The 25,112-nt window shown below is 36.4% G+C and overlaps 2 protein-coding genes across 2 annotated transcripts; one reads left to right on the forward strand and one right to left on the reverse strand.

Moving 5' to 3' along the window:
* Positions 1–437: 437 nt before the first annotated feature.
* bag2 (BCL2 associated athanogene 2) lies at positions 438–7,251 on the forward strand. Its single transcript, XM_051916359.1, has 3 exons — positions 438–672; positions 3,563–3,672; positions 3,754–7,251. The coding sequence occupies exons 1-3, from the start codon at positions 551–553 to the stop codon at positions 4,146–4,148; spliced, it is 627 nt and encodes a 208-aa protein (XP_051772319.1). The 5' UTR covers positions 438–550; the 3' UTR covers positions 4,149–7,251.
* A 118-nt stretch (positions 7,252–7,369) lies between these two features.
* On the reverse strand, positions 7,370–23,253 carry rab23 (RAB23, member RAS oncogene family). The gene is made up of 7 exons (XM_051916356.1): positions 22,774–23,253; positions 19,421–19,651; positions 14,931–15,016; positions 14,688–14,844; positions 14,524–14,606; positions 14,357–14,449; positions 7,370–13,633 (listed from the first exon to the last, which is right to left on the reverse strand). The coding sequence occupies exons 2-7, from the start codon at positions 19,573–19,575 to the stop codon at positions 13,494–13,496; spliced, it is 714 nt and encodes a 237-aa protein (XP_051772316.1). The 5' UTR covers positions 19,576–19,651; positions 22,774–23,253; the 3' UTR covers positions 7,370–13,493.
* Positions 23,254–25,112: the final 1,859 nt, after the last annotated feature.

The following is a 25,112-nucleotide window of genomic DNA, read 5'->3' on the forward strand; positions in this document are numbered from 1 at the left end:
TGGAAACCGCTAGAACGTGGTCGATAGCTCTGAGAAGTCCGATTCATATCAGCGAATCGGTTCTTTTGGACGATTCATTCCAACGAACGGGTTCAGATTTAATTCACTGATTCAAAAAAAAAATAATAATAATAATACTGATTCTTTTGAGCCATCACACAAAGTTTTCCGCGTGGGTCATTTCATGTGTTCCTTTGAGTTGATGTAAGATATTTTTAGATATATAAAAATATTAACACATTTCTTTTAGTTTAGAAAAACGAGTACCACAGTGTCATCTGAAAAGTTGGCGCTGTTACTCTCTAACTTGCATGATTTGTGCCAGATGAAGTCTGTCTTGCTCGAGAAAAGACTGTTGAATGTTGCATCCCACCCACTTTACAATCGCACAGTTCGGTGCGCTGTGCGAATCGATTCGATTGAATCATTCTAAATGTGAACGATTCACTCGCAGACCGGTCATCGATATATTGCTCGGGTGTGCCACTGTGGTATATCCTATAGGTCACTGCACCCGTATAATCATTCAGTAACGCGACTAGCAGCAGATATGGCACAAGCTAAAATTAATGCCAAAATGAACGATGCATCTAAAGGCAAATTCACCCGAACCATGTCAATGGCGGACCGGTCCGGACGCTTACTGGAAAGTCTGGATCAAATTGAAACGAGGTGAGATCAATGGATATTGACTGTCTTTACAGACGAGATCTGAAAAGATCAATAAGCACTTGACTCGACTTCGCTCAAATAACTACATTTGCTTATCGCCGCAACTGAACAGTAAAAGTTTCTAGAACACTGTAAATGCAACTGTGTCTAAATGTGGAATTGTCGAAGAAAACTATAGGTTTTGTGATTATTGCACCGTAATTCTTGTAATGAATTTAGGAAAATGCAAAACATAAGATAGCCTACTATTCCGTCTGTAAACTATGAATATAAGATACCCATTTTATAATAAACGTATTTACTATGTACTAACATTTAAATCTTTTGACACAATGCACTCATGTACATACATTGTACTTCTACTTAAAAAACCTGCATGTAATTACAGCTGGGATTAATTTCTAGAATCACATCAATAATTACACTGTTGACTGTTGCTTCCTTCCATTTAATATTTAGCAATATTATACATCTGACTGCACATGACATCACTGTTTTCTGCAGAACTGCTTTATAGATGAAATGAACTAATTTAAAAAATGATGATCTTTACAGTGGAACTGACTCAACACTGAACTGACTTCAGCTGAACAATGACACGGTTTTCTTTGGAAAATGAACTTTGCATCATCGACTCATGTTCCTGTTATCACTGTAAAGCTGCTTTGAATCAATCTGTATTGTATAAAGTGCTTTAGAAATAAAGGGGACTTGACTTCCCTTACCCTTTAACACACCCTTAAACCTACCCATACCAGCAAACCTGTTCTAACCATTCCTGTATCCAGCTCAATAGCAGCACAAGTGTTTTCCAGTACATCAACACAAGAAGTACATTGTTACTACAAATATTGTTCTTATTATTTGACACCTAAAGTGTGACCAATATGACATTTTCAGTGAGGACTGTTGTCACGAGGGCTGTAGATCTATAAGAACTAAAGGTAGGGCGGGCAATTATTTTCATAAACACTTTTTGTTATGCTGGTTGGAACACAATTCACATCCTGATAGCAATCAATAATAGAAGTGTTCTAAATATTAAAACATGTACATATATCTTCTGTGGAAGTCTCGGGACCAAAAAATATTCATTCAGTCATTGCATTCATTTCGAATATGTCCTCTCTGCCTGTCAGCATATGTATTTCCATACCTCCGCACACCTGCTCACGCAGGCGTCACACTTCATCAGCGCGTTCCATCATGAGGTTATGCAGAGTTGTTGACAGACAGTCACCGAGTGCCACAAACAAACAGCAGCCACCTTTTACAGTTCCTCCTGAACCAAAACAACTAGCTTACTACATAGTTCACGCCATGTAGTAACCGTAATTACCATATGGCAACCTGTTAAGTTCTGCCCGGAGCTGTTCACGTCCTCAGACTCGCATTTATGCTTTTCTATTTCAACACTATCAACACCTAAATGAATCTGCAGCAGTCAGATTGTACAAGTAGAGCTCTGTAAGTTGTTTGCATTCATTATTATTGTAATGTTATGTGCTTTGAGACATGAGGTCATTTAACGTTGTCTCTCGTCTCGTGAGGCTGCAGAATCTGCTCTGGCTGTGCATATTAAAAGTTAATAGGAGTTTAAAGGGAGACCTAATGCAATGACTGGACAAAAAAAGAAGATGTAGATGTTTTGAAGGGGTGGTTGTTTATAATTTCACTTTTTTAACTTTAGTTAGTGTGTAATGTTGCTGTTTGAGCATAAACAACATCTGCAAAGTTACGATGCTCAAAGTTCAATGCAAAGGGAGATATTTTCTTTTACAGAAATCGCTTTTTAAAGACTACAACAAACGGCTGGTAGGGACTACAATGAGCTTTTTCCTGGGTTAGTGACATCACTAAAATTTACATAAACCTCACAATAAAGGGGGCGAGGCCATGTTGGGCTGCTTTAGAGAAGAGGAAGAGTTGTTGTAGTAGAGTGTTGTTATCATGCCGTCATTTTACACCGGACTGCTTCACAAACAAGGGTCAATTCAACACTGGATTTGCACAAAAGATTAACATGACGACACATGCTAGTGGATGAGTTGAATCAACTCCACAGCAACTACATAAATGTATCCATTAACGTCCAGTTTCATTCTAAAAGTTGTAACTTCTTCCTGAATCTCTCCATCAGTGTCGACTCCGGTTTGAACAATGTAAGGCTGAACACCGTTACTGACAATCCTCATTTTGGCTGCGTGAGATTCTCCAGCTTTGTTGTTGTTGAGCAACCGAAGCGTGAGCTGTTAAAGCTCCGCCCTCTTCTGGAAAGGGGGCCGGGAGCAGCAGCTCATTTGCATTTAAAGGGACACACACAAAAACGGCGTGTTTTTGCTCACACCCAAATAGGGGCAAAATTGACAAGCTATAATAAATGATCTGGGGGTATTTTGAGCTGAAACTTTACAGACACATTCTGGGAACACCAGAGACTTATATTACATCTTGTAAAATGGGCATTTAAAACAAATAAGTTATCATTATAAAGTGTTTATAAAACAAATTGCCTATCCTACCTTTAAGTTTTGGAGTCAAAATAAAAAAAAACACAAATTATTTTTTCTAGCAGTGATATTTTATGTTGAGTTCAAAAAACTTAAATTCAGAATGTTTATGAATTCTGTCCTCCAAACTAAAATTCCAGAATTGTAGGGTAAGAATACACAATAAAACCACACTAGCAAGACTATATAGTGAAGATGGATTTGAACTGACCTGTTTTCAGGACAGCTGACATTGTCAGTTACAGCAAAATGTGTTTATATTTGCATGTTACATTTTTTTTTTTTTCATTTTTGCTGCTGGTTTGCTTTGTGTTTCATAATTGACTATGTAAGCAAGTTTTACAGAGTTGTGTCTTGTATAAATGTGACGTTTGTCTCAGGGTGGAGGCTCTGCGTGAGGAAGCCACTGCTATGGAGCAGGAGAGAGAGAGCTTGATTGAGATGATCCAATCCATACAAAACAGCCAGGAAATGAGGAGCATTTGTGACGGTATGCCTTCTATGCTGCGTGAAGAGCATTTGCGGCTTCTAATGGATCACGTGTAAAACATCATTTGAACTTGTATTTCAGGGGAAAGGGAAGAGCTTTCTCTGACCGCCACCAGACTCATGGGCAGGGCGCTAACAGTGCACGTCTCTGTGGATACGATCCGAAACAGCCAGCAGGAAGAGGCCTTGAAGAAAGCCATAGCCATTATTGATGAGATTGCCACTAAAATGCTGGAAGACATGGAGGCGGCTAAAAAGAGGCTGCAGGCGCTTCATGCTGCATGTGTGACTGACGCACCGCCGGTGCCTGTTGATCAGAAGTTTCAGAGCGTCGTGATCAGCTGTGCCCTGGAGGACCAGAAGAAAATCAAGAGGCGCCTCGAGACCCTCATCAGGAACGTGGATAATGCTGAGAAAACCATTAAAATTATGGATAACCAGAAAGTTGATCATTCTAGTCTTGCCAATGGCAAATAGAGTGCATTAGTGCCTCCCCACTTTTTCAGCGGCCTTGTTCCGGAACTATTTTTTCCATTCATTTTTTTCCCATAGGGATTTAAAAAAAGTCCAATAGAGGATATGCTCCAATAATGGGTGTGTTCGAATAACTGATGTGTTCCAATAATATTGAATATGTCCCAATAACAATGTTCCAATTATATTTAAGAGTGTTCGAACACAGGGTGTGCTCCAATAATAGGCATATCTCAATAGCAAATATGTCCCAAATATATGTGTGTTCCAATAATGAGTGTGTTCCAGTGTTTTTTAGATGTGTTCCAATAATTGGCAAACGGATCTTTATAAAAATTTACATTGTTATTGCAGATGAAATGTAACATGGATAACATTACATAAATATTTTTATCATGTTAAACGTTGATTATTAGTCACTCAAACCCCTTTATCTAAACCTCTCTACCTAACTGTTGGTCGCGCAAATCCGCCATGTTTTGTAGTTTTTTAACACTTTTTATTCGTGTTTGTAGTTCTAAACCAAATCCTCCTCCCAAGAGCAATGGGTTATGGGTAATATTAGCCATTATAGTGTGCATGGATCCACACTTCGAAAATCTACCAAAAATAGTAGACCATCCGGGGACTTTTTACATACTCTTTTCAACATACTATGCTTTGGGACACACTTATTGTAATCCTACATACTATTTGGGACACAGAGGTATTTTTGTAGGCCAAGCCGGAAGTTTGCATAACCCTGGTTCCCTCGACAAAAACCCAATAGGATTTTTCTATTGGCTTTTGCTTTATTGCAGAAAATAAGGTTTGTGACTAACAAAAGTTTATAATTCTTCCATGTTTTGCGATAATCATGAATTCATGAATTCAACTTTTAGGAATTTTGAAGCCTAAATATAATCGGCAGAAGTCAAAAGCTAAACGTAGGCTATCCACCTTTTTCCTGCACCCCATGATGCTTTGCGCAAATTATGGGAGTAACTTCCACTAAACTGTAAACAGTCAGTGAAAAGTTGCCTCTATGAATGCAATGAACATTTTCAAAAACTGGGTACAATGAGATGACATTATCCACTCGCCCATCCAACATTAAAAGGAAACTTTAAAAGTATAAAGCATTAACAAATTACTACAACAGGCCATGATTATATCATAGAATAAAACGTTAAAATATCTTGAGCTTGTGTTCACCACAGACCTTATTTAAAGCTTTTGACTACAAAAAATCCATTCAAAAAATCCATTTTGACTTCAGGATGATGGAACTGGAAGTACAAAAATGCACTTGTTTCTGGGTTTTGGCCAACAAAAATATATCATCCCTGCAGCACTCAATTCACACACTTATGCAGCATTCTGTAGTATAAATAGTGTGTTCACACTGAAAATTCACGTGATGATGCACTTAACTGAAACTAACTGACAATAACTGACTATTTTGGTGCAGTTTGATCGCTGTGCCTGATTGGTGGAATTTTCTGTACAGCATCATGGGTAATGTAGTTTTTTTTAAAATCACAAATTCAGCTGTTAAACACAGTTATTTTATAAATAAGTTGAAATAATACATGCTGATGGGTTCAACAGAAGCATATACTGCTGATTAACACCATCTTAACTGTCTTTAAAGATTTATAAGTTATCGTTAAAAATCAGTTTCCTTATGGAGAAAATGAATGGAGTTTTTACTTCCGGAACTTGACTGCTGCACGCTGTAGAGGTTGAGGGGAATCACGAGCACCGCACATGTGCCTTTGACAGCCTTCAGGACAACACACACACACACACACACAACTGATATGTAAAGGTGTTACATTATTTACCACTGGCCTCTTGGTCACATGAATATTTATTTTTATTTTACTTCTATGCATTTAACATACAGGAAAAAAAGCTATACTGATCTTAAACCTTTTGTTATAATTTGTTATAATAATTCATTATATGTTAGATTTATTAACCAATATGAAGCAATGTGAATTCAGTCAGAGTTCAGAAGTGGTTCTTACCTACATTCCATCTGAAGCCCCATGAATATTATTTCACTGGCTTGTCGTAGTTTATTTTTAGCGCAGCTGCACATGATATTCTTGTTTGCTCTCTACATTCTAACGAGAACGTTTGGCTCTCGGCTTGCTGGGAATCTCACATTTGGGCGTCAGGTTTTTTAGTCTTAAGAGTGCAGAATGAAACTGGCCAGAGCAGCTGGAGGAAACATTACAGCAAAACACAAACTGCCTTTGATGATTCTTGGATTTGTGATCACTTTGTAAGGGCTCTCAGGGGCCGTTTACACGACACTGTTTTCAACTAAAAACGGAAAACTTTTTATGCGTTTGGGACGTTTATTTAAGTTTTGGGGGCCTGAAAACGCAAAGTTCAAGTTTTTGAAAATGATACTGGTGACGTCATGTGCATGTGTTAAGTGTTCAGTCTATAGGCTTGTAGTGTTTCTTTACAAAATGACATCTTTATCTTCTGGCCTGGCAGCAGAATACAGCATTTTTAGTCATTTTCATGAATCCGTGTGAACGGGGATCGTTTTGACAATGTTGTCATCTGTACACAAAAAATGCCAAGGAAAAACTTTTCTGTGGTGAAGTTTATAACTTTTGCCATATAACTAATTAAGCCAATTAACAATAACAATAATCCTTTATTAAGGCCTTGCCATACAGTTAAGGTCTGTTGTAAGACACAGCACAAGGTGGCTTATTGCTTTGGAAAACGGTTGCAATAGCTTTATTATAAACCCATGTTCAATAAAGCTATAATTATAATAATTAAAATAAAAACATGGTTTATTAGTCTGAATAGGCTGTTTACAGTTGCCAATCAGTGTAGCAAATCAACCAAACAATGTTTAGAGTCAGAACTATTCAGAGTTACACTACAGTGTTCAAACGTTTGGGGATTTTTAATTTTTAAAATCTCTTCTTCTCACCAAGGCTGCATTTATGATCAGGATTCTTTGATGAACAAAGTAAAAAAGAACAGCATTTATTTGAAGTAGAAAACTTTTGTAACATTATAAACATCTTTACTGTCATTTTTGATCAATTTAATGCATCCTTAATGAATAAAAGTATTGATTTCTTTTGGGGTTGTCGTTTGAATAGTTATTTCTGGATTTATTTTGGGTACTTAAATACTCACAAAGTTGTTTTGTAATCATGCACATACAAGGTTGTGTGAAAAAAGTACAATAAAAATCAAAGAACTACAATAGATTCTTTATTTTGTCCATTTTTAACAACCACCCAACAAACCAAAAACAAAACGGAGCGAAGTATCACCTGTTGAACTGTGTGGCACGGCAGATAAAACATCCGAACAGACCTTTTTATCATACCGTGAAAAACAATCACTTCAAATGACAATTCTGCTGACTAAGAAATACGCAGGTAGTGAAGGGTGCTGGCATATTCTCAACATCTACTAGAAAGTCATGAATACATCAGTATAAAGAAGAATGAAAAACTAAAACAGAAAAGAAATCAATTTTGAAAGCAGTTTTCATATTAGAAAAAATTATCCTTACTGTATATTTAAAATAACCTAACAATAACATGATCAGGAATTATATCAGATGAATAAAGTGCCTTTAGTCCACTGTAGTGTCGTCATGTGAACATCAATAATAATCAGGTATATCCAGCGCTGTAAACATGAAGGCCCTTGTGGCGAAGTACCATGTTTCCACATTCAAACATAAATCAAGGCATGCGTTTCATGAATAAATACAATCAATCAAAAGTTAAGCCACATGGAAGGAATCCCTCGCACTGGAGCACAAAATCTGTGGAAAACCGACCCATTCCTTTCAATCCATCAGAGATTATTTTAGAATAATGTGGAAAGGTGAACAATTCAGTAACATCCTCTGATTCACTTACATTGTAAAGCATGAAACTCAGAGAGGGAATGTTGGGTTGATGGACCCAAATTTAGTAAAACATTTAGCACATTTAAGTTTTCAGTAAGCTCAATTCAACACTTGCACTAAAACTTTCATTTGTTGCGGTCACTCTTGTGCGTTTAGTGGTTAAGGCTCTGGAGCTTTGGGAGGCTAGATTTAGTCATAGATCCTCTAGAAATCTAAATTATACGTTCACCTACATGAAACAAACTTCTGGAATGGTTTCCTGTACATATATATAAAGCCTAATACTGTCTCAGTGCAATTCAGCCCCAGGTGATAAACAGGTGATGGATGAGGAATCGATGCTAAACTTGATAACCGTTACTCAGATGTATTCTGGAAACTTTAAAGTGAGTTTTATACTTTGATTGTAATTTCATGGTTCTGGGAGGATGGTGAGTGTAACTCGCTTAAAATATGTGCATTTACTTTTTAATAACGAAGAATATGGATTCCAGTAATTCACATGATAAAACAGACATCATGATGAAAAACTTCAAGCGTTTGATATTTTATGAATTCAAAAATATGTTAGCAACATAATGAAATGTGTACAGTGAAGGGCTGGGCGATATACTGAATGATCATTTCTAGTTTGTCCTACAGAAATTGTAATCAGACATGTTTCATGATCTATTTGTGAGAGTAGAGCGTTACAGAGATGTTTTTATAGAATCAGATTTTAACTTTAGCGGCAAGAACATTAGTGAGTGAGTGGGTTATGAAAATAATAATGAAAAGGGTTTCAAGCAAACACTTAAGGCAGTGGTCATTGGCCTCAAGGTAAATCTTTATATCTTTTACATGTTATTTAAAATTCAAAACAACAGCAGTACTTTGAAGTAGGGATGGGCATTTTTTCTCAAGTACTGCTTGGTAAAACCAAAGAGTATAGAAGCCAAGAGTTGAAACTCAGCTTTTTTGGTAACGGCCACTAGGTGGCGCTTTGGAAGCGCGGCCGCCATTTTGGGGTGAAAATGCCAACTGGACAACAGCACAGATACACAGAAACAGACAGAATGACGAAAATCACACAAAATCTGCGAATCTCACAGCCAAATCAGAAGCGCAATAGAACATTTCTCAAATTAAACCATCATTAAATTTTATGACACCTACAGTCAATGTTGTATTGTGTTATTTGTTTTATGTTATCAATTGTGGAATCCAACCATTAAGTATACATTTGAGGTAGTTTTAGCCTACTTTATTGAGTATTTCCATTTTATGCAACTTTTCACATTTACTATTACTATTATTAGTTACTATTACTCCACTAGGTCTGAAATATATATTGTACGTTTTAATCTCCTGGATCACACTATAAACATGATAATAGAACATGATGCATTGCTGTGTCTGTTATCCCATAATTCCCACTTTTGGACACAGTGGTTGTGTTTTTTTGTTTACATAGTCTTGCTTTAACGGACATTAATATAAGACAACACTGCAAAAACAGTTTACTGTCAAGCTGTTCTATTGTCCAACATTCCCAATTTTTCTGATGCATGTCCTTAATTTAATTTCATATGTTGGTATTAATTCAGTGTTTATAATGCTAATACTTGAACTTCAAAGAATTTTAACCCAAACTGACTGGGTTTCTAGAGAGCAAAGGTTTTGTGAAAAAAAGTGGAAGACGTAAACACAAAGTCTGTAAAATAAACTGTTAAATGATCACTGATAAATGTATTTGATGATCACAAGTGATTGTACGTTATCATGTGTTGTCATCATTCAGGTTGGATTTCAGCTTTAATGTACTTTTTTTTTTTTTTTTTTTTTTTTTAAACAAAGCAGTTGATATTGTCATAGCGACAGCAAGACACTAGTAGACTGCCAAATCACTTTCACCCCAAAATGGCGGAAGCGTAGGGCTGCTGCTGGGTGCCGGTGTCGCAATGGAACGTTCTATTGAGTTTCACTTCTTGTCAATAAAAGTTCTTTGGTAAAACGATTAATCGGTTAATAGGGGGCGGGGTTGTTATGCCCGTCATGACGAAACTAGGCTTTTTGAATTAAAACATACTGTTGATGAAACTGTGACGAGAAAATAACTTGTTGTTGTTAGTAACGCACCATCAATGTTTTGAACAAGAAACCTGATATATGAAATATGATTGTTTCAAATAACTCAATCACTAATGTCACTGACGCTGAAGAGTGAATGAACACTGGGAAACCGAAGCGCTTTGCTATAGCGGGTTAATAGACTCAAACAAATGCATCTTATATGAAATTATTAAGATATATACAACATAAAAGTAATATTACAACTTACATTTGCACAAAAGGAAGTGAATGCACACGTGAACTTGACCGTGCTCAGAATGTGTAACTTCTATGTGGATGCGCTCTTCCCGTAACAATGCGATGAAACACAGGCTAAACAAGGGTCTGTGTCTAATCAAAGACTATAGATAGAAAAAGATGGTTCACTCCTATTAGTTATGAATGGCAGAAACTGCAACGCGCAATATGGCGGAATACGTCCCGCCTTCTAAGTAAAAGAGCCAGTCGCTGATTGATAAAGTCATTGTATCACTGCAGCTGTCGTTAGAGGCTCCGGTTCCCATAGAAACCCGAGACTCGCACTTAAGACTGCACATGCGCATTGGCTTTTTTTTAATGCTGTTTGAGCCCATTCAAATAGATAGGACTTGGTCTTGGATCCCTGGAATAGCTGCTCTTTTTTTCTGACCATCGATCATGAAAACGATGATCGCCGTGACTTATATTTTTATGATCGATGGTCGCTGTCACGTTCGGGCCCATCCCTACTTTGTTCCCTACTGAGTTGTATTCTATGCTGATTTGTTTAGCAATACATTCATTTAAAGTTTTTTTTTAATGTTCCTCCCTATTTAAGGACTTCAATGCTTTAGTAAATAAACAGCAAAACAATATATGTAAGTAAACATTGAGGTTTATTTATTTTTTTGTTACATTGGTGTGTAGATGAATGAAAATTATTAAATTTAATTAGGGGCCAAGCACCAAAGGTGCATAGGTACCTGTTATAATCGCTGGCGTTCTTCTTATTATTCTTCTTCAATTTCCGCTCGAGTCTATGGCAGCCCATAGAACCGTATGCTAAAATGTTGTGAAATTTGGCACACAGATAGAGAACAGTCTGATATGTCGACATAGCAAATTTGGAGTCTGTAACTCAATCCCTCTAGCGCCACCGCCTGTCCAAATTTGCACTCATGTTTATGCTAATAACTTTTGAACCGTAAGGAGTTTCCTCTGATTCCGTTGCTCAAGCCAATTCGATTGCACCCATTTTTAATTCTATGAAAAACCTACTTTTTCAAACTCATCCTCCGTTACTCCGATTTTCACAAAAATTGAACCAGATCATCTTCAGACCATGCTGACAAAAAGTTATGGAATTCAAGTCGATTTGTCAAACCGTTTTCGAAAAGCATGCAAACGAATTTTACATAGCGCTTGCGAAAATAGACGCAAGGTTGTATCTCCTCAACGCTTTATCGTATTCAGACCAAACTTGGTCCATGTCATCACAAGCATGACCTGAGGTAACATGCTGCATTTCGGCACAACACCACCTACTGGTCCGGAGATATGAAAAATTGCTATTTTTGTTTAGAACTTTGTCCAAAAATCATAAAAGTGGTCTTCATAAAAATCATAAAACCTTCGGCCATTTGAAATCCCATACTGGCCATTTTGGGCATCAGCCATTTTGAATTTTGGCATTAAAAAATTTTATGAACAGTGTATCGCTACGAAACTTGGTATGTGCCTTTGGCACTATGCCCTAACAGTACTCAAAAAGTTTCAGGGCAGCGCCACCTTGTGGTCAAAAGTTATAATGAAATTTACAAAAATGCTAATAACTTTTGAATAAATGAAACTGGTCTTAACAGATTCCTTGGGTCATGCCGAGAACACATACCAATTTTGCCATATTTTGCCAAACTTCCTGTCCACCATTTTGATTTTTTTTTTTCATAACCTACTTTTTCTAACTCCTCCTAGACTGTTTGTCCGAATTTCACCAAAATGGAATCGTATCATTTTTAGACTGTGCTTGCAAAAAATTATGGATTTCATGTTGATAGACGAAACCGTTTTCGTATACCACAGCAACGAAGCTGTAATTGTAATTGTGTTCATTTAGTTTAAAACAGTGTAGAATTATGCATGATTTTTACTGCATTTTAGTGTGAACATTTTGATGCATAATTTACTACAGTGGCTTTTTGGTTAAAATGACCGATTGAAAAAATAAATGCATATATATTAAGTAGAATGTAGAATAACTTCAAAAGGCTTAATAATATCAATACATAATTTCTAGTAACTATATCGCCCAGCCCTAGCAGTGAGTGTATGATGTTATATGCTGTAATATCTGACAGCATTGCCAGTTGTCAGCAAATGAATAATAAAAAAAAAAAGTTAAACTTCCTTATTCCAAAAGAATGTGTTTATATAATTCCACCTCTTGCATTTGGTATTGAGTTAGAATATGACAAAGTCTCAGAAGAGCATGGTGATGCATATCAATGATGTTGATTTCATTTGAAACAATATCTAAAAATCTGACTTGATCAACCATTTACTAACGCTATTTACATTTCTTACAAGTACGTAGAGTTTAGAAACATTTTGGCACTGTGTTAAATGTTATGGATTTAAGTAAGTCATTACTTTACTACATTTTTCATACAAAAATACCTATAAGAACATACAGGTTGAACTTCATGACACTGTTCATATAAGAAACAAATGAACATTACTTTTAAGGGAAGATTGCAAATGATGCATCTCCATCGATAATAACATATTGCACAAACGATGAACAGTCCAAAAGCACAAATGGTGTGTTAAAAATCTGATTTTTTTTTCTTTTGTAATTAATCTCATTAGAGAAAATCTGATTATTACCCTGCTGTGTACCACATCAAATAATGCACATCTGTGAGAAAATATATTCGCTTCTCATTTAAATTTTGAGCCATAATCATTGTTAAAATGTGAGGACGGGCAGTGTCCATTTTGATACTCGTACAAAAATAGCTTAACAGATCTCCAATTTACTGTCACTCACTGTGGGTTGTTTTTGACTTTTAGGACACAGTCAAGTCACTTCTGCGCCAGTAGAGCATATTGTGTGTCATATTTTTTTACGCAATTCTGACTGATGCTCCTATTGGCGCAGAAATTCACCATCTAATTTAAAAACTAGTGTTTAAAGCAGCTGCAGCCAGCAGAGGGCTCGGGTGCGCAAACATTCACCCGCAGCAGACACACTCATCCACAGGAGTCCATGATGGTATGAAACACAGAATATGACAGATCTGCTGTGGATGAAGAGACCTTTCTTTATGTTTAGTGAAGCCTCATGTCACCTGCGGCTCATCGACCCCAGCAGTGAATCAGGAGCCGCTCTACAGCAGTCTGCAGCTACCGAAGGGGTTTTTTGTTTTCTTCGTCCTCTGCTTGTTTGGGCGCAGATTTATGACCTCACGGCCATTCAGATCACTGGCATTCTGGTTCGGATGAGAGCCACCGGTAGTGTTAAAAACGCCTGGAAAAAAGCAAGAGAAAGAGACCATTTAAGAAAAGCACGAAAATGCTAAATCTGAAGTTTAATGACCACTGGTAGTGTTGTTTAAATATGCAAAAAAAAAAAAAAAAAAAAAAATTATATATATATATATATATATATATATAAAAATAAAATTTATATATGAAAAAAGCTATGGTTAACTTTGATCCTAGTCAAAAATAAATAAATTGATAAAATATGCTCTTATGCTCACCAAGGATGTATTTATTTATGTATTTATGTATGAAATATTATAATTTAACTGTTTTTTATGTGAATATATGTAATTATATAATCATTTATAATAATAATTTATTCCTGTGATCAAAGTTGAATTTTCAGCATCATTACTCCAGTCTTCAGTGTCACATGATCCTTCAGAAATCATTCTAATATGATTTGCTACTCAAAAACATTTATGATTATTATCAATGTTGAAAACAGTTGTGCTGCTTCATAATTTTGTGGAAACCACAATACATTTCCCCCCTCAGGATTCTTTGATGAATAGAAAGTTCAAAAGAACAGCATTTATTTGAAATAGAAATCTTTTGAAACATTATAAATGTCTGTACTGTCAGTTTTGATCCATTTAATGCATCCTTGCTCAATAAAAGCATTAATTTCTTTCAAAAAGAATAAAAAATGACTTACCGACCGCAAACATTTAACAGTAGTAATGTCACCCAAAAGTTCTCTTACCTATTTTATTGCTGGATGTGTGAACAACCTCGGTCTCTTCCGCTGACTGTTGTTTGAGTCGCTGCAGGTATTTGTCAGCTAGGTACTTAAAAACTACAACAAATAAAATGTGTTACTTTATAGTAAAGCACAATCAGTTTTACAAACTGAAAAACTTTATCGCTCACCTTCATTGACGTTGAGATCTTCCTTCACTGATGTCCGATAGAATCTCAACTTCAGCCTCTTAGCAAGACCTTCAGCCTCTTCACTGAAGCAACAACACAAAGGTTTTTCACATCAATCCCTAGAAGGAACGCATTAAAGTGCATTACTGAACTCTGATTCTTACTTCTTGATAACCGTGTCATCCAGCAGATCGATTTTGTTCTGCACCAGGACGGTGGGAATGTCGCCCACCTCCATCTCCACCTTCTCCCTCCAGCTGCTGATGGCCTCAAACGAGTCTCTGTCGGTGGTGGAGAACACCAGCACACAGGCCTGAGCCCCTGCAGGACCAATCACACGTCAATGCCTCTCATCTTACAGCAAAACACAAGCCTACACCTGAAGAGAAACATCCCAGCGTTCGCACCTCTGTAATAGGCCTTGGTGATGGCATCAAACTCCTCCTGTCCGGCCGTGTCCCACAACATCAATCTGACGTCCTCGCCGTTAACTCTGGAACACATGCAGACAATCTCAAAATCCATATATGCATAGGTCTTGAAACCTTGAATACAACAGTTACATCAAATAATACAGCAAAAAATTTGTTGGGGCAGCCTCTCACAGCTGCAATTCAGATCAGTGGTTGCATAAACTGCTTGGGACTAGTCATGTTAGTCATCAATTTTTTTTTCTTCAAGACTGGTCATAACTTAAGTCAGTTACATAAAAAGGTAGATTGGTCTAGTTTGAATCCAAAAAGTAAGACTGGTTAGCCCTAAGCAATTGCTTGTTGGTCAGACTAGTTAAGACAGTCTTAAGTTAGCAATAATGTTTACACAACCGGCCCCTGCTTTCGCTCTCAGTTTGACGAAACTTTGAAACCGATGAAGCCACTGACAGCTCATCTGTTCCTCGTTTCGTTTTATGTGTATAACCAGTAAACCACACAGATTTTCTCTGGCATTCCCTGAGGATGACACATTTCATGTTATAATATCTGGAAAGAGACCGTGATCCAGGAACTACACGTTTGTGTCGGCTACTGCAAAAGAAGCAAGAGGATCTTCTTTTCCCACAGGGTTGCCTGAGCGTCACAGCGTGTTATTTGTCATATACTATATTTAAATACAAACAGGAAACGCGCTTGCTCGGAAGTGTTAAATCATCTCTCTTGGGTCAAGTGTGAGCCATAATTACTGGCATTTATTTCTGTTCATGTGACCAATTCAGGATGTTTTTTTAGTGATATGTACAGTACATATGAGTGGAATACTGAACATTCTGTGTATATATGTTGCCTACTAATTTCTAAAAATCAGCATATGAAATACAGATGGGCGGTACTGCCAAAACATTACATTATATAGTATGAGAATTCTATATCATAAAAACACTATGTCAAACAGGTCAGTCCATTTAAAAAAACTGCAAAGGTTAAAAAAAACAAAAAGTTTTTTTTTTTTTTTTTTTAAATCAGAATTGTGAGTTATGAACTTGGAATTGTGAGATATCCAGTCAGAATTGTGAGATATAAACTCAACTGCGAGAAAAAGTCAGAATTGCGAGATATAAACTCAACTGTGAGAAAAAAGTCAGAATTGCGAGATATAAACTCAACTGCGAGAAAAAAGTCAGAATTGCAAAATATAAACAACTGCGAGAAAAAGTCAGAATTGCGAGATATAAACTCAACTGCGAGAAAAAGTCAGAATTGCGAGATATAAACTCAACTGTGAGAAAAAAGTCAAAATTGTGAGATATAAACAACTGCGAGAAAACTGCTGAATTGTGAGACATAAACGTATGTAATTGCGGGAAAATGTTTTTAATGTTTTTTTATACTTATTGAAGTATAGTGTGCAAGCAGAACATTTCAGGTCTGAGACTTATCTTAAAAGGTAGGGTAGGCAATTTCGGAGAGGCTAATAATAGCAAGCTAGCTTTGAAAACATAATATTCCCCCTCCCTTCAGAGCGTCTCCAAAGCCACGCCTCCTTCAAAACACATGAATGCTCACAGCCAGAGCAGAGTCTGCAAAGCGTTACGAGAGACAGCGTTAAATTACCGGACTAAATGCAATGATTGGACAAACATTTTTTGGTCCTGAGATAGGGCTGCACAATATATTCTTTTAGCATAGATATTGCGACGTGCGCATCCACGATAATCACTTCGCAGGATACACGATGTCAAGTATAGGGATTGTAGTTGATCCGTATGGACCAGGCACCACGGTTCGAAAAGCAGGTGATTCTCAGATTAATTGCAAAATTTAACCATCATAGAGCTAAAGTTGATCATTTGCACGTTTTAGGTCCTTTCAGTTTAAACATTCCAGCGATTTTAAAACCACAAAAGTAATTTTGTACTCTGTTCTCTTCCACGTCTATTGGTGCTTGAACGGACACATGCAAAATTATGTCAAAATGCCTTGACGAGTATCCTCGTAAACATAGTTGCTTATGGCTTTATGAACAAACAGTTGAGAAAGAAAAAAGATGCATATCATTATATTGGATCCATGCATTCAGTCTTAAAGTGACAGTAGCCTAATATTCCTGCTGCTGTCTGTGTCATTAATGTTAATCAAACAACAAAATACAAAGAGAAAAAGAGAAAATCACTTTTGTAGCATTTACAAAGATTAATTATATTTAATTTATACAGTGAAGACTATGCATTGTTATTTTACATTTGATTATTCAATTTCTGTACTTGAATACTGTTAGACTTACCTGAAAAACAAAGCACTGCTTATTTCATTTGTATCTTTGTTCTATTGTATTTATCTATGCTTGTAATTTGTTTATTATTTTCTATGCAGATTCACTCCCCTACAAAATCACACCTAGAATGATTCATTCTTTCCAAATACAGCTATTCAAGTCATCTGGTGATTTTTTTTTTTTTTTTTTTTTTTCATACTGCTATATATAATCGCAGAAAATATCACAATGTCAGTTTTCCAACATTGTGCAGCCCTATCCTGAGACTTCCACAGTTGTACATTTTATTTAGACCACTTCTATTATTGATTGCTATCAGGATGTGAAGAGAGTTCCAACCAGCATAACAAAAAGTGTTTATGAAAAACATTGTCTAGCCTAGCTTTAAGCGAGGAGGTGTGAGAGAGCAGTTTTACAGTGTGCTGTAAAACTGAGTTTCAGATTAGACTGGTTGCAGAGCTATGGCTAGAAGAAATCTGGGGAAAAGCCTATTTTATTCATGTGCTTAAAAACCTACAATGGTCCATTTGAGATGGATTAACTCAAACTGGTTTATATAACATATGATAATGCCTATTAATGGATTATCTAGTAAATTAAACAAATAAAATACGTAATTATTCAGACCGTGATGGGTGCAAACCAAATGATCAGATTATTCATAACAAAGGAATGAGTCAGTGCAAAAACAGCTTCGTAGTATGTGAATCTTGGATTAAAAGCAAAACTCAAAAAGGCTTGGCTTGTTTGTCCCTCTCTGTATTTTCACACTGTTATGTGTTTCTTTGTCACTCTCACATGTAAATAATGTAAATAATGTAAAGCAGTTCTGTCCACTAAACATATCTACTGTGTTATATACAGTATACTGCATCTGGTTAATTTTGTAAATCTGTAAAAGGAAGGTCAAGGTGAATGCTTTGCATTGTGGGATACATATCCCATGTGATATACTCATCTTCTATACTACACATTCTGGCAGATTCAGTAGATCATTGGGGTTTTCCATGCAGAAAATGTGCATATTGTGCACTGGTTTACATACAGCAAAAATAATTTGCATTAGTAATGATAGTATGCTATTCCAAATGTCTTCTTGGATTATTCCATTTCTGAAGAAATGGGATTCTTCCTGGTAAAAGAGTTTAAAAAAAAAAAAAAAAAAAAAAAAAAAAGCACAACAAAGAAATGCAGCCAGCCTTAAATGGGTACTTCACCGCTGGTAAAATGGGCTTTCAATAAAACTTGGCTGACTATACTGTAGAAAGGCGGGGAAAATTTTTTAAATCAGTGCTACCTGACTACAGAAAACAGAGAAAAAGACTGCTGTTTTCCCTTTTGCCAAATAGGTAGGAAAACTTCAATACCCACAATGTACTGGGCATGTTGCCATCCAAGGCCACGCCCACCAGTCTGCTACTGATATGCTTACCAGAGTCAGATACCACCTTGCTTTAGTAGGAAATACTTCTTAGCAAACTTTTAGTCATAATGATGTCGACTTGTATTGAATTCAAAGAGTAAATGTTTAGTGGAGTGAGTTACTTTCGGTTTCAGTGAAGGATAAAGCGCGTTGTAGGCAGCGGATAAAGGCTGCAGAGAATTGTAAATACGAAGAAAGCCACGAACACAGTGTTTCAGACCAAAAGGAGGGGAAAAATGAGTTTTTAACTTGTAAAAAGCATTCACAATAGTGTTGCCATAGAAACGCATAATTCCCATTTAGAGGATGTGAACCAAGTAGATTGTCACATGATCTCATCTCGAAATTAAGGTAATTATGACATGGTGTGAACACAGCAATAGTACGATACAATGTTCAGTGATAAACCTACCCTTACAATAACTGTTCTGTTAATAACCCTCTGTCGATCCGACTGTCCGTGGCGGGGATACAAACATGCATAAGTATAATCTGTAGTTTTCACAAAAGCCCTGGAGCTGTCAAAAGACTTATGCTGACAAATAAACGTGATTTTCTCAGTCCAGGTAAGACGGAGAACGAGTAAACATTGTTCATTTACATGTACTACCAGTACTTACATTGTAACAATACAAAGTGGGTTGAAAATAGGCGAAGTTACGCTTTAATGTGGTACATCTGCAAATGACTGCCGAGCAATAGTGTTTAAACACAGAAACCAAAAGCTGTGCATGAGAACTGACTGAAGCGTAAAAGCATGCTTACATTATCTGTCTTTCCAGAAAGTCAACCCCAATGGTCTTTTTGTAGTCCTTGGTGAAGATGCCCTTGCAGTATCTCTGAATCATACTGGACTTCCCGACCGCTCCGTTCCCCACCACCACCACCTTGATGGCCACTTCCATGTCCTCCTCCAGCATGGCTGGATCTGTGTGGGCTTTCACTTCACTTTGACCCGGCTCACTGCTGCTGCTGTAAGATCTTCTTAACTCTAGCCTGTTTTAGGAAACATCAGTTATAATCCCACACATCAGGTGTTACTTAAACATACTTTTGCTGACAAGATGCAAAACACATTATAATATAAACCAAAAAAGTAGACGTAATTGTCAAGTCCTGCATCATGACTAGATGGTCATTATGTGTTAGTCTCTGAGTATTTTGGGTCAGCCGTGGCACACTTTCCATTGAGTAAGCCTGCTGTCGGTCTGGACAGGGTTTCCCACATCATGATGTTTCTTGCATGGTTGATTTATTTATTTATTTGAACCATTAAGATTATTTTCACTGTGATGGCACAAATCAGCTTTTGCCCCCAAATTCTCCTGGCTGTAATGCATCTAATTTGGACTTTTGTTTGCAATTTCTATTATTCTCAGTGGTGATTGTGATTAATATAATGCAAAGATTTATTACTGAAATCAGCATTAACTGAAGGAAGTACAACAAATACCACCATAATTTAGAAATATTAGATTTTAATAATATATTAAATAATAACGTTTTAATAATATACATATTTTAAGGTCATAAGAATTTAGGCGAACATGCACTTAACTGTCATGATAATAATTTCACAATGCCAAAAAATAAATAAATAAATAAATAAAATCTAAAAATAGGGTTCATTTCATAAGCAAAGTGGAATTTTATCTCTTTCTTTTGGTTTGGGGATGAAATATGACTAGACATGATTTTGACAGGTTTCATAGGATTCACTCAAAATAACAAATCAACGCTGCATAGATTCAACAATTATAATCAATGAAAATTAGCTGTTTTATGGACTTTGAATCTGCAGAAAGGTAGAAATTATTGTCACGATACTGGAATTTCTCATTTTGATACGATACCTTGAAATATATCGATATTCAGTACCATTTTTGATATCACGGGGAAAAACTGACATATAGATATTTTTAATATTATCATCATTCATCTCAAATAATTTCAATGCTGATTCAATTAAGTTCAATAGCTGTGTGTTGCCAAAGTTCATTAAGTTTGAAATTAATCTGATTCAGCTATAAAGCAGCTCTACAGAAGACAAGTGCTGCGTCCCAATTCACATACTATTCATCCTAAATCAGAATTAGTGTCCCAAATTGTAGTATGTTGAAATAAGTATTCCCAGATGGTTTACTTTTTCTGGTTAGAATCTGAAGTGCAGATTTGTGCACACTCTAATGGCTAATATTATTCACAACCCATTGTGCATTGGACGAGGATTCGATTAGAACTACAAACACTAATGAAAAGTGTTAAAAAACTACAAACATGGCAGCTATGCGAGTCTGATGTTAAGTAGAGAGGTTTAGATGAAGGGGTTTGTGTAATTAATAATCAGAATCTAACCTGACGAAAATATATTTTTTCAATGTTATCCACATTATATTTCATCTGCAACAGCATTGTGAACTTTTATAAAGACATGTTTGGTCATTAACTTTTAAATGCATCATTATGACAAAGTAGTGTATGTCCCAAAGCTTGTCTACTCTTCTGCCACACATTCAAAGGTATGTACTTTTCTTCACAAAAACTGTACAAACTTTTAGGTCATAGTAAAATTAAGTAGGTGAATTGGGATGCACACAATAGTTTTGTCTGCACCAGGAGGCTTGAACGTGAACGCAAAAGTGCAATCCAAGAATGCTGGATAGATAGCAGCGAGACACTACCGCTTACATATCAGGTTACGTTAGCGAGGCCTCCCACGTTTCTCTGGGTAACTAAATACAGCAGCCGACCTGACACAACAATAACCATATCCATGAGTCTCTACATCATCTCCACAGGATATTCTTTCATAAAAGACACACGCAAAATGATGCTGCCCTTATATGGCTCAAATCAGATTAAAATATTATCTATCTAAGTTTGTGCGTATATATTAATTTTATTTATGTTCTAATGATACATATATTTAATTGGACTTTTTATACTTCAGAATACAATACATTTATAAAACAATTCAATAAAAACTAAGTTATTTTTCAATGTGTTTTAACCACATTTGACAGACAAGATTAGATTTCCTTCCTTTCGTTTGGTTTGGTTTGGTTTTCAGAACAAAGGATGAATCACAGCATTGTTTCCTGACAGGTGTTTATGAGGTCTGGCTGTCTGAAGGACTGTGTTACTGTAATGGCACTGAGATCCACGTAACCAAGGAAGTCTGCATGATATACAAAGTGCTCTCACTCAGTGTGGCTGTATATGGCAGGCGGGAAAACACACTGAACCCTAAAATAAACGTATGACACTCTATAGCACCAAAACTTCAAGGGATCCGTCTGTTTAAAGCAGCTGTTAGTGGACAAATTACAAACATCACAGAACGTCTTGCACAGGATTTCACGTGTTGCAGTTAGTTTATTTAAGAGATCTATACAGTACTTTGCTTATTACACTAATAAAAAAGTGGCAAAAACACTGGAGGAAATGTATCCATCACCATGTTTTTTACCATGGTATGCTACTCAAATTCACTTCAAAGAATTGCAAGGAACCCCCATAATATTTAATATTGTACTGTTATTACTATAAGTACATGGAACATGTAAGAAGTATACTGTAAGATAAAGAACTGTAGTGGAACGTTCTCAGAACTTTAGCTAAATTTCTAGCATTCTCTCAAGCGAACGTTCTTTAAGTGACATTAATAGAACGTTCGTTCAATGTTGTCTGGTCTTTAATAATGTTCTCAGAACGTTAGCACGATTTCATTCGCGAAACGTTTTTTTCCTGAAATATTTTGGGTGGTTGAAAAAATGTTTTTTCAAATATTTCAGAGAACATTCTGAAGTAACGTCCCCATAATGTTTGCAGAATGAACAAATGGAATGTTCCCTTAACGTTCGCATAACCAAAAAAAAAAAAGAGTTACGAAACGTAACGTAATGTTTTCGTAACTTAATGGGAACGTTAGCAAAATTTTCTTAGAACATACATGTGTTCATTGGGATGTTACATTGATGTATCTGATAGTAACGGCATGGTACTTTGTTACAGTTGTACTGCACTATTAACATGTTCATGCACGATGGTATTTGGATGGGACTTAAAATAATTCCATGGCACATTTTATTAGTGAGAAAGAGATCGCGATGTCTTACCTGCATTCGTGTTACCAGGTTACATTGTTTCGTCTTTGAAGATGCGACACGAGAATAATGATACACGCGAGATTTCCAGAAGGATCCAAACACGCAGCTCTAGTGATTTATGAACAAACACACCTGCTGAATGTAAATATAACACAGCAGCAGCTGCATGAAGACAGCTTTTTAAGTCCGCTCAGTTTATCAAAGGAGTGGCCTCCTCCTCCTCTACTGCTCTCTCTCTCTCTTACCTAGACTAACAATCCCGCTTCAACCTGGATGATCAATGTCAAACGGGCTCGGAGGAAGCAAATGTCAACAGATATAAATGAGAACAGATTTAACAGAGCGTCTTAACGTGGTTTACGGTCATTCACGACTCTGTGTGCATCTCATCTGTTGACCGCAGCAGAAGTAATGTGAAGCGGGAGACCACTCTGTGATTTCGGTCTATCGCCCACCGAAAAGACCCTTTTCAAAATAAAAGCCTGGCTTTATTTATACATTTGTTTAATTGTATTTAGTCACCATGAAAACAAAATGGACAATTCTTGATTTTTATGGAATATTGCATTATTTATTATAAATGATTTATCCGTGATTTATCTTTTTTTTTTTTTTTTTTTTTTTTTTTTTTTTTAATTTATGTGTCCCCATGCTCTTTAATCAAAATTTGGGGGGAAAAAAACTTTCCCTCTTGTTGCTGCAAGATCTCTTCTCTTCTTTGATGACGTGTTTACTTGTGCGAGGGCGGGACAAGTTTGACCATTAGCAAACCACAACCATCCAATCAATTGTCCATGGACATGGAATTCTCCATCCTACATTTTTTTTTTCTCGTTCGAGAAGCCATATGTCGTGTTGTATTGTAAATGTTTTATGCACAAAAACAAATTTCTCAAGATTTTGCCTAGATTTTACATCTTATCGCTAAGATTTTGCTTGTTGTTAAATCTCTTAAATCAATTGATAAGTTTCTTAAGACTTAAGGTAATATTTTTCATACTGATTAAGATGTTATTGTTTTGTTTGTTTGTTTTTCATTTTGTTCAATGCAGTGCTGTTTGATGTTTTTTTTTTTTTTTTTTTTTTGCAATAAAAAAATAAAAAGATAGAGCAAAACAAAACACCGGTCACAAATTAGAAGTCTAAAACAAGAAGTTTTAAAGAGATGAAGAGCTTGAGTTTGTTGCACAGCCCTATTTGTTTGAACTGTGAGAAGCGTCTAAGCGTACGATACTCCTACATCCTACGTCATACATCACATCAGGTGTTACTCGTTTGGCGCAAGCCAACTTGCGCAGTATGCGTATGGTCATCCGCCGGAAGCTAGTAATTTGTAAAGTTTTAAATATCGATATTTTTCTTACAATTTTCTTATAATTTTCATTTTTGGGTGAATTATTCCTTTAAGAAATACAGTAGTGTCATCAGCTAGTTGAGATATTTTAAATTATTTATATAGAGATACCTTTTAAACTGGGATTTTGTAAAATATCAATTGATAGAAGGAAATATCAACAGCTAGAAGGAAAAGAAATGGGGAAATGGGGCAACCTTGGCGCACTCCTCTATCACAATTAAAGCGTTTAGTAGTTTGAAAGCCGACCAAAACTGTGTCATTATAAAGCATTCTCACCAAGTTGATAAAAGTACATCCAAAACCAAAAACGCTAAGAGATTTAAGCAAAAATTGGTATTCTAAAGATCAAACGCTTTATAAAAATCCAAAAACATTATAAAAGCATCTGAATCAATATTCTGTGAATAATCAATGAAATCAAGAACTAATCTTATGTTGGAGCTGATATGTCTTTTTTTCATAATTCCATTTTGTGTTTCGCCAATTATAAAATTAAGTAGTAATAGCTGTCGAGGTTCGCAGGTTCGTCGACTCATTCTGTGTGTGTTACCACAGCTGATTAGTTGATCAGCGCCAGCTGGAGCTCATCAGGGTCGCTATTTAATGTCTGTGCTTTTTGCGCTGTGTTGTCGTCAGATCGTTGGTGTTCTCAGGCGGTGTGTTTCCTGGCCGTGTTTTTGTCTCTCGTGTCATGTTCTTCGTCCTTGTTTGGATTACCTGCTTCAAGCCTGTTTGGATTTTCTTCCTGTTGGGATTTTCTTCCTGTTGGATATTACTCTGAGGACTGGTTGCCCATTGCGGTCCCTGCACTGCCAAGCGACTGTTGCCACGACATTCTGACTGTTGCTTTCTCTGCTCTGCTGAAAGTTTGCTCTAATAAATTGTTTTTCTGCATTCGCCATTGACTCCTCGTCATTTCCCGTGACAGAACGATCTGACCAATATGGATTCAGCGAATGCTTCTGATTTACAGGATTTCCTGTCAAGCAAC

Source organism: Ctenopharyngodon idella, chromosome 13 (assembly GCF_019924925.1).
Source record: "Ctenopharyngodon idella isolate HZGC_01 chromosome 13, HZGC01, whole genome shotgun sequence".
In the NCBI taxonomy this organism is placed as follows: domain Eukaryota; kingdom Metazoa; phylum Chordata; class Actinopteri; order Cypriniformes; family Xenocyprididae; genus Ctenopharyngodon; species Ctenopharyngodon idella.

What these genes read in the sequence shown, in the direction of transcription:
- bag2 (XM_051916359.1), top strand. Translation starts at nt 551, where the DNA reads ATGGCACAAGCTAAAATTAATGCCAAAATGAACGATGCATCTAAAGGC. An exon ending in CTGGATCAAATTGAAACGAG is followed by an intron (nt 673 to 3,562) that starts GTGAGATCAATG and finishes CGTTTGTCTCAG; the next exon opens with GGTGGAGGCTCTGCGTGAGG. An exon ending in AATGAGGAGCATTTGTGACG is followed by an intron (nt 3,673 to 3,753) that starts GTATGCCTTCTA and finishes CTTGTATTTCAG; the next exon opens with GGGAAAGGGAAGAGCTTTCT.
- rab23 (XM_051916356.1), bottom strand. Translation starts at nt 19,575, where the DNA reads ATGCTGGAGGAGGACATGGAAGTGGCCATCAAGGTGGTGGTGGTGGGG. An exon ending in CACCAAGGCCTATTACAGAG is followed by an intron (nt 14,845 to 14,930) that starts GTGCGAACGCTG and finishes TTGGTCCTGCAG; the next exon opens with GGGCTCAGGCCTGTGTGCTG. An exon ending in GATGACACGGTTATCAAGAA is followed by an intron (nt 14,607 to 14,687) that starts GTAAGAATCAGA and finishes TTGTTGCTTCAG; the next exon opens with TGAAGAGGCTGAAGGTCTTG.